Source organism: Lynx rufus, unplaced genomic scaffold (assembly GCF_022079265.1).
Source record: "Lynx rufus isolate CCGP_SWC_20201006 ecotype Redwood Valley unplaced genomic scaffold, mLynRuf1.p SCAF_3, whole genome shotgun sequence".
In the NCBI taxonomy this organism is placed as follows: Eukaryota; Metazoa; Chordata; class Mammalia; order Carnivora; family Felidae; genus Lynx; species Lynx rufus.
The window spans coordinates 158,943,307-158,953,686 of record NW_025814845.1 but is presented as its reverse complement, the minus strand read 5'-3'; the positions used below and the strand labels follow the sequence as shown (position 1 = coordinate 158,953,686).

At 44.1% G+C, this 10,380-nt stretch overlaps 1 protein-coding gene across 4 annotated transcripts in view; it reads right to left on the bottom strand.

Annotated features, from left to right (window-relative positions):
- Positions 1–86: 86 nt before the first annotated feature.
- PLEKHA2 (pleckstrin homology domain containing A2) overlaps positions 87–10,380 on the bottom strand; it is a 69,869-nt gene continuing 59,575 nt past the window's right edge. For all 4 annotated transcript variants that reach the window (XM_047092450.1, XM_047092451.1, XM_047092448.1 and 1 more), the window contains 2 exons: positions 2,136–2,213; positions 87–1,700 (listed from right to left, as the gene is read on the bottom strand). In XM_047092450.1, the coding sequence (XP_046948406.1) occupies positions 1,338–1,700; positions 2,136–2,213 (441 nt within the window). In that variant the 3' untranslated portion in view covers positions 87–1,337. The remainder of the gene's footprint in view (positions 1,701–2,135; positions 2,214–10,380) is intronic.

The window sequence follows — 10,380 nt, the reverse complement described above, 5'->3', positions numbered from 1 at the left end:
AAGGTAGAAATTTGGGTGGAAAAGGCAATCTATGCTCTTCTACCTGGGAAATCTCTAGTCAGCAATGCAGAGCTTCTAAATCAATGTTTCTATGCATAGTTTCTATTTTATTAAAAATATAAATACCTCTCAGGATTATCCTTGTACCTCTTCACTGTTAAGTACATGGAACCTTATCATATTACAAGGTGTGATCATGCAAGTACACAAGGCTTCATTCAAAGGGCAACAGAAAAAGTTAGAAAGAAAGCAAATCTGCCAGGGTATATAATATACAGCACTTAAAATTAGACTAATATCAGCCCATTGAAGAGAGCTGTGAAGTAAGGATTCAAGAAATCCATCTGTACTAAAACAGACCTTTTCTTCTGTCTGGAAAACACGGATCAGAAAAGTTTATCTGGATGAACTATAATCCATGTTTTCCCAGCACCTGCTTCAAAACAATTCTAACACTCTAAAACAGAGATCCGATCTATCACACAAGTGAATTATCATACACTTATCAACCCTCGAGACTTCCAAATAACGCCACTTCAGTGGAAATGTCTGCCCTATTCTCAACAGTAGTAACTTTTAACACTGATAAACCCATCCTCGGGGCCTGACACAGAAACTGGATGGGCAGGTCTATCACTCACGTTGACATTATTTGGGGTCGTAGACAAGAACAGAATAATTCCCCAAACTGGCTGATGCACTGAGGTTGAATCTTTCCCCATACCTTACAAGAGATCCCTATTTCTTCCTCAGTGGAAGATTCTCCCCTGGGAGGATCCACCTTAGTGGACATTCTGAGAGCTACCTGCCAGCCCCCAGATCATAACACCTCCCCTCAGAATGTATCCCAGTCAAGCCAGAGCCTAGGTCTGCTGCTTTCAGCTGGGTCAGTTACCTACTCCTACTTCACTGTTAGACCTCAGCCAATAAACAGGAATAGGATAACCCAGATGACTGCCCAAGACTCTGTGCCCGGCCTGGAAACCTAAGGAAGAAACTATAACTAGGACATGGAAATAAAACTTGGTTGGGATGAAACTGCACTACTAAACCTCCTCTCACCAGAAAGACCTTGGAGTGGTCAAATGAGAGGCAACCTGCTCTCCACTGAGCATGCCTACAGGTCTAACCTCGTGATTTTCCAAGTCAAATACGCTGTATTATATTTAAAAAAAAAAAAAACAAAAAAACAAAAAACAACCGAATGGGCCCTCCCCACAGAGCATCCACAGGAATATGAGTGCCAAAGGGTCTCTGACCACCTTCCAAAAGGTAGGGAAACTGAGTCATGGCCTCCTTTTCTTGAGTCCTCCCCCCTCCCAGGGTACCGTGCCCTATCACACATCAGAAGTTCGTATGCTCTCATCATCAAGGCTGAACAGAAATGGCTTCTCCTTGGGGTGCTGGGGCTCTGATCTGTGCCTTATCCGGGAGCTGGGCAACACCCCAGAAGTACTGCTCTCCCCAGGTCGAGGCATGAACAAGGAGTCCCCAGGAGTCTCTTCAGCTGGAAGCAGCTTGTCCCCGGCCTGGGGGACAGGTGTCCAGGGTTGCCAGGAGGAAGCCACAGAGGGGGCTTTGCAGAGGGCTTTTTTCTCTTCCACAGCTGGCCGCCCCCTGCACAAGGCAGAGTTGGGCCCACCTGACAGGCTGGAGCTTCCAGAGCGGGTCAAAGAGATGGATCTAGAAAAGGACATATCCTACAAAAATAAAAGGGAAGAAAAAAACAAAAGAAAATAAGGGCTTTCCTGACAATGTCTACTCCAAAGCCCCAGGAAGAACAGCCACTTAGGATCACCACCTCATAGGTCCAGAGACCCCTGTCTATGGAAATCAAGTACAACCAACGGAATTCACTCCAGATGTGTCATGTTCTGCCTGGCAGGGAGACGTGTAGAACACATCAGAGTCTCTGTTTCTTTACCCAACCCAACTTGCCGCTTTCAAACAACCAAAAAATAAAAATGAAACTCTGTACTTAAATCAGTAGAAAGAGAAAACAAACAAGACAGCCTGGGGCTTCAGCTGCATCCAGAACAGGCTGCTTGCCTACATCACCAAATAAAACCTGACCACTCAAGCAGAATTCATCTCCAAATTGACAGCGGCTGCGTACCAGAAAGGAAATGACTTACTCTGGGGTGGCATTTGAGGGCCTGGACAGCTGCCCTGATCTCCTTAATCCAGCTGTGCATGTCTTCTGGACTGTCCGCCTGCAAAACACCCATAGCACTTATGGAGAAATCTTTGGCACTGTGATTTCAGCTTTCAAGTCTATGATTCAATTCTAAGTTTATGAAATTACACCATTAGAACTGGAAGGATCCCAGAGATCATCCAGTCCAGTGGCTTTCAGACTTTTGAGGACATTTTTTTTAAGCAAACTCTTATTTGACACCCCATAAATAAAACAGCTCAAAGTGGATCTGCTCTGCAGTGGGGCAGAGGCCGTCCCTGCTGAAGCCCCTCACCCCCACCCCCCACCGCCCGGAGCACAAATGGCCTCCTGCTTTACAGAAAAGGCAAATGGGGCCCAGAAAGCCAAAGTTCAACGTTTATGGCTGGTCTAGATTCCAGTTCTCCTGACTCCCAATGCAGTCCATCTTTCTACTACAGCTATCCAAACAGAATAATCCCATTTTCAACTCTAGTCCCGCTAAAGCCAAATCCTCTGCATATCCTCCAACATTCATATTATCTCTAGGAACAGGGCTTCCCTCAGAACACAAATGACCCGGGTCTGTTGTGACTCCATCCAGGCCTGGAGAGTTGGTAGACTCAGGGCACTAAGCGTAACAACATGTAGGACACCGCTAAACCTTTAAAAGGCATATCCCCCAGAAATGCCCACCAACGCCAGAAGGGGGCAGCAGCGACTCTGTGACAAAAGGAAGGAAAATCAAAACACCAAGGAGCGGCAGGTGGAGCCCTCGGAATTCTCAGTGCCTTCCAGCTTTATAGGGGTTGAGTTCAAGTAAACCTGGCAGATGTTTGCTGAGGCCCTCAGTCTTACAGCATCAGGTGCCAAGCACAGAGATGGGACCAGACCAAATTCCTGACCTCCAGAAATTTCTATTCATTAATCTCTCTCTGCCCCCTGTGCCTTCCCCTAACAGTCCCACCATAAATCAGAAGTGTGCATTTGTGTGCCTATGTACGGTATATGTAAACACCACGCTCCAGCCTGCAAAACTCTCCACATACACCCCTCCCTTTCCGCAGCCCCCAAATGATTCTTTTACTTTGCACTGTATTTGGATAAAACACTAGTTTTTGGTTTTGTTTTTTGGTTTTGGGTTTTGTTGTTTTGTTTTTTTTTTAATCCTCATACTTGCATTCCTACCCCTTTCTGTCACCCCAAACAAACCCACATCGGTTAGGTGTGTGCAGAAGACACTTAGGAAAGAAACAGTGTCACATCCTGGCACGCTGCATTAATCGGGTATAGCAGCAAGTGCTCAAGGTGAACACCCCTCTCAGGTGCTAGAGCTGCAAACTTACGTGTATTCTCTCTCCACTGGGCTTTTCCCAGTTGTGTGACAACCTGATGGTTGGGTTTTCCGAGAAAAATCCATCACTAGTCCAAAAAGATAAACAGGACAAGGTGTCCAAGATCCTTCCAGAAGGTATTTTAGTAACATCAGACCTAGCCTGTTCTGCAAGTAGAACTGCTGGGAAAATGTAATGAACTCATTTAGGTAAAGCAGTTTGAACAGTGTCGGATGCACAGAAAGGGCTTCTTAAGTATTAGTTATCGTTTTTATTATTATTACACATGGGACATGAATGAAGCCTCAAACTGCAATATTATAAATATGTTAACTGCCTTCTCCCTGAGATTTTTTTTTCTGTTTCCTCATACTCAAACTGCACATAATTCCTACCTAAGGATGAAACTGTCAGGATCAAAAGAGATAACCTATTTGGTTACTTTGAATAGAACAAGATGGAGGTAATTAAATTGTCCATTAAGTAGAGAGACACACGATTTGGTAGGGGGCAATGTTAGAAGACTGGGAAAGAGAAAGATGGGACCTGAGGAGAGACAAACATCTCCCACATCATACAATAGGTCTGGCAAGATCCACACGACAACAGTTTCCAGGGCTACTGAGCTACTCTATCCCCTCCCACCACCCAAGCACAACACAGCACCCCCCAAGTCAAACGCTTCCCCACAAGCCACAGGCCACCTAACTGACTGTCCTTTAAAGCTCCACCAACATATTTGTACATCTTCTCTAGGAACTTACCTCCATCTAGCAAGGAGCCACTGAATAAAAGAAAACTAGGGACCACCTGACTTACCATCTGGGAAGTCAGACACAAGAATCAAAATCCTATAAAACACATTTAGATTGTTTCCAATTCTCCTTTAGTATAAGTAATGCTGCTATTCACACCTTTGTGCACAAAGCTTTTTTCATTCTTACGATTCTAGGAAAATTACCAAAGACTTGCGTTCTTTTAAGGCTCTGGTTACATCTGGTCAGAGGGATTTCTGGCCAACAATATGGATTTCACTTACCACCAATATATTATTTTTTTACGTGCACCCTTGCTAGAATTAAATATTACAATTTTTAAGTCTTTGCTAATATGATGGGCAAAATTATTAAATCTCTTCCTGAAAACATTTAGAAATTCAGAGATGGAAATTATTTGCTAGTTATATTTTTCCCAATTCTCTAACTCCACATATGGACATTTTTCCGTTAGATAACCTACAGAGTTAACCAGCCATGAGGAGAGTAATAATAAACATTAGTAAGCATTATTTTAATGTTTGACAAATGTCATTTAAAAATATTATTCCAGGGGCGCCTGGGTGGCGCAGTCGGTTAAGCGTCCGACTTCAGCCAGGTCACGATCTCGCGGTCCGTGAGTTCGAGCCCCGCGTCGGGCTCTGGGCTGATGGCTCAGAGCCTGGAGCCTGTTTCCGATTCTGTGTCTCCCTCTCTCTCTGCCCCTCCCCCGTTCATGCTCTGTCTCTCTCTGTCCCCCAAAAAATAAATAAAAAAACGTTGAAAAAAAAAATTTAAAAAAAAAATAAATAAATAAAAATATTATTCCAATAGAAAAGCAGATATTGTGAGAAAAACTGAGAAGAAACAGACTTCCACTTTATTGAGATCACAATTATAATCTCTAAATTCCTCAAAACCTCAAAAACTGTGTGCAAACATATGGCGTATGTGTATGTCTACCTTTTATGGAAGGCTTGTGCTTAGCTTTCATCAAAACCCCCCAAATATCTTAAAATACCACCTCAAAGGTAGCTTTGTGAGCCAGGGGTAAAAAAACAGTGCTGAAGTCCACACACAGCATGGAGAATTGCAAGAAGCCTAAATTATGCTTAAAACTCAATAGAATAAAAAAGGAAGTACCATGCTTATACCTTCACCTCTTCCTGGCGTGCTTAAGTGTGTGCATTTGTTTTGGGCAATTGGTTCAAAAGAAAAAGTACGGTTTCTGTCCTTGAGGGTAGTTTTGGAGGTGAGAGGAACAAAGGGTATTAAAAGCATGAGTCACCGTATCCTGATGTTTATTGCAGTCCTACAAGCTTTTACTGAGTACCTACTATGAGCCCAGCACTGTAACAGATGCCACGGTTTAAAGCAATGAATTCCACAGGTCATCAGTAATAGGTCTCCAGTCCCTACCAGTGTGGCTTCTCCTGCAGCTGCCCAACATTTGTCTGTTCCCAACCTCTGCACCTCCCCACCCTTCCCAACAGCTAATAATCCCTGCTTTCTCCCCAGGAACCAATCCCATCTTTAGACACAGCCCTGCCAGTATGATTGCCTAGACTGTGCACTACATAGTTCAAGATGCTGTCATTCACCCTGTAGTCTAAATTAAAACAGTAAGTATCTATCTTACTTACTGTAAGAGCTCTATACCAACACTCTGCAATTCACATAGGAGCCATCTTATTACTACTCTTATCCTGACATAGCCCCCTAGTTCTGACAACTAGGCCTATACCAAGTTACCCAAACCAGTCTGCACTACATTTCTCATCTGGAGTAACTACATCCTCCTACATAATACCCCTGACCTTCTATGAAAGGGAAATGGGGAAATGGTGACTGCTGCATGTCTTGTATTCCAAGGATTGAAATCTCATTTTGAACCCTTGCCCAGGACTGAGAACCTGCTGATAAGCTTGCTGACATCCCAAGCTTCAATACCTGATTACTGCCAGATCCTGGATCTTGGTCACCATGATCCATCACCCCAAGCTGATCTCCACTAGTTGTCTATAGCCACACCTTCTACATCTTTGTGCTCTGCACCAAGCTGCTTTTAAACAACACAAGTGGGTGGGTCCTGCTCTAGCACCTGACTAGGTGACTCCTACTCAGTTCCATAATTCACCAGGTTGATGATCTCAAACAAATAGTTTGCCTTCAGACATTCTGTCTCCTCATCTCTAAAATGGAGATGGTCTCAGATATCACTGCGAATTCAGTGATGTGCTGCCTGTAAACTACTTAGCACTGTGCCTGTGACATCTAAGTGTCCAACACAGGGTAGCATTCTCAGGCACAAATTATATAGATGTGTGACTTGGAAGGCAAATGTGACAGAAGATAAATGACCAACACCTCAGCAGATGGCAGCCAGCCCCATTCTGTTGCCCAAGCCTCTGTCCCTGCCCAAGGAGTCTGCTCACCCTGCCTACAGCTGCCCTGGTCCAGCTTTCCCGGATAGTGAGGATATGTGGTTCTTTCAGGCAGGTTTACTGAACATCCCCTAGGAGGCAGGTCAGAATGCCACATAGGCATGGTGGGTAAAGCTGCTGGCACCAAACTGTAGGGGAAGCCATTATATTCTTTTACGTTTCTCATGAAACACAATTTTTACTTGGAACAAATGACTGACAAACTGTCAGACTTAGGCAAATGGTGGACACTTCCTCAAAAATGAATGAAATGAGTCCGTTAAGTCAGGGAAAATCATGAAAGCATTTTTTTTTCAATTTTGAGCTTCCAAACAAAATTAGAATTCCAAAAGCTTTCCATACTTAAAGACTTTATTGGGTCACCTGGGTTGCTCAGTCGGTTAAGCATCCTACTTCAGCTCAGGTCATGATCTCAAAAGTTCATGGGATCGAGCCCTGCATGGAGCCTGGCGCTAATGGTGTGGAGCCTGCTTGAGATTCTCTCTCTCCCTCTCTCTCTGCCCCTCCCCTGCTCAGGTGCACATGCTCTCCATCTCTCTCCCTGTCTTTCTCTCTGTCTCTGTCTCTCTCTCAAAAGAAAAAAGAAAAAGGAAAAAAGACTTGGTTGATGATGATCGTTGTGGTGCTATTAACAAATGTGATTTTTTGATATTATATATAATAAAATGTGTCAACAATTAGAAGATCTGCATACCTCTGTGTGACCACTATTTTCCTAACGGCCAGCGCATGAAGTTACCAAATCATGCATTGGTAAAAAGGATCCATTCAAAGTATGAAACTGACCAGTGGATTTTAATGTAAAAGCATGGAAGTTTACCAATATTGATATTGGCTTCCAATTCCACACTGCACCTGAGCACTAAGAAACTACCATTTGTCAAGTTTTCATATAGAATCAAAGAAGACTATCCACAATTATCTGACAAAGCTATTAAAACAGTCCTTTTTTGCAAATACGTATCTGTGCAAGGCCAGATTTTCTTCATATTCTTCAACCAAAACAACATATGGCCACAGATAGAATGCAGAAGCAGATAGGAGAATGCTGTCTTCTTTTAAGCCAGCCATTAAAGAGATTTGCAAAAACATAAAAACAATGCTACTTTTGTTGCGTTTTTTGTTTTAGAAATATACCTATTTTTCATAAAATACTACTTGTGTTAACATAACTGAGTTTTTGGTTGCTATCTGAAAATAAATTAATACATATTTTTAATGACTTTTACTCTATGTTCTTCTCAATTCTCTACTCTCTCTGAGTTAAGTGCTGTAAACAAACTTGTTCATTCACTCATTTGTTTATTTCAGGGAGATGCTAGTATTCTTTTATCCTGGAAATGTGAGACTAGAAGGCAAACGGTGGTAAAAGTGATGAGAAGCTCTGGTAAATGTGCATACATTCATTCAGATGATGCAACCAATGTCTCTTAAACATTGTTCTTGTTGGGATTCACGTTTCCCAAATCACTCTCTCTAGTCCAAAGCTCTTACCGAGCATAATCATTCACTTGGCAAATACTTATTTAGTACCAACCATGTGTCAGGCACTGTCTACTGAAGGACCTTCATAACACGTCACCTTCAATGTCCCACAGACACTGTCAACTCAGAACCCCCAACACTAGGCTTGCCTTCACACTCACCAGTACCTCCTCGCCTGGCTGTGGTCTAAGTGATTGCTGTTGTCTGACACCCTGAGGCCCAGGCCAAACACCCAGCGGTGTCCTTGCCTCCCCATCTCCCCTCAGCCCACAAGTCCCAGAAACAACTCTTCAATAGCTTTTAAGTGGTCCATTTTTCTCCATCCATCCTAGTTCAAGCTTCTTTCATCCGTCACCCAAATTACTACCACAGACACCAAACTTCTCTCTCTACCTCCTGTCTTACCTTTTCTTCGTCTGTCTATACTGCCCTGGGCCTGGAAACTCAGAGCCAGCACACCATTAATGTGGTCAGTTGAGGGATATCATCGCCACTTTACAGATGAGGAAAACAGGGTTTGAACGTTAGATCACTTGCCCAGGTGGCATTTTTAGAAGGCAAATTTGATTGGGCCACTCCCTGGGTTCAACCTCAATGGGACCCAACCCTCAGGATAAAATACAAGCTCTCTAATAGGGGCTATAAGGCATGGGCCCTCCACACAGGCTTCCCAGCCCTCCCTGTGCCCTGTGCTCCTTTTATCTCCAGGCTTTTTCACACATGCTGTTCTCTCTGCCTAGGCCACTCTTCTCCCAACTGACTCAGTTTAGCTGTGCCTTCCTGCAAGAAACCTCCCCCAACTCCGAGATGGGGGAGATGCCCCTTTTATGAGTTCCCATGGCAACCACAACTCACTGTCATGGTAGCACTTACCACACCAGGTTTTTTTGTTCGTTTGCTTCCTTTTTTTTAATTCCCCTAGCCCTTCAGTGAGGTCGTTCCAACCCTATAATGCATTTAGGCTCTTTTGTCACAGTCTATATGCCATGCTAGAATCACCCAACTGCCTAAGTGATTTTTTTTTTTATATGAAATTTATTGACAAATTGGTTTCCATACAACACCCAGTGCTCATCCCAAAAGGTGCCCTCCTCAATACCCATCACCCACCCGCCCCTCCCTCCCACCCCCCATCAACCCTCAGTTTGTTCTCAGTTTTTAACAGTCTCTTATGCTTTGGCTCTCTCCCACTCTAACGTCCTTTTTTAAATTCACATATATTAAAGTTTACTCTTTACTTTTATTGCCTTCTATAAGGTTCTATTTCATATATCGACCATTACAGTATCATACAGAATAGTTTCACTGCCCCCCAAAACTCCCCTGTGTTCAACAACCCAACACTCCTTCCTCGACCCCATCACACTGTTTTAATTGCCTGTTTACTTGACTCTCTCTCTCTCTCCAGTTCACGATCTGTTCTATTTAACACAGTGTCATCCCCAGTATGAAGCAAAATGCACGGCACTCTAAGGATACTCTACAAATACCTGTTAAATTCAAGAACTGGAAACTTTTCGAACCTACAATTTAAACCCTGTCCCTGAATGACAATGGAACCAGCTCTAACAACTCCAGCAATGCTATGCACAGCTCCCTTATGCTAGCTCTTCCCCAGTGACACATGCTTGGGTGAATGAATGGAGCCCACAGGTAGTTAAGGCTGCTAGCATGTCTGCTGGGCTCGGGCAGAATGACCAGCTCAGAAGGGTCAGGACTATGGAGCTGCTTGCCAAGAAATGGGGGAGGGGTGGCCCTGTGGAACAACAGATGGTACTTAGTGGGGAGTGACACTTGGAACAAAGAAAGAGCACTGGGAACCCTGAAAAGCCTTGGCTAGGGAGCCCCACATCTAAACCAACACATTGCATGGCAGTCTGAATCCCAGAAACGCGGCATTATCACGATGCTGCATGGATCAAGGCATGCTCTGTAGATTACTAGGCCAGCTTGGGTAGGGACTTGGCATTGAAAGTCTAGGCCCTGCTCGGGTATCTGCCTTTCTCGCTCCTATGATTTAAGAAAGAGCTGGGAGAACTCCAAAGCTGTGGGTGGAGGGAGAAGCTTCTGAGAGCTGAACTGTCAGAGCCCAAACAATGGCTTTCTCTGTGCAGCTGGGCTTTGCACCTGGTGCCTGCACAGGGCCCTCTGTGCTTCGGTTCTTCCGCACACAGCAATGTCCACACAGGCGGGGCTTATAAATACCC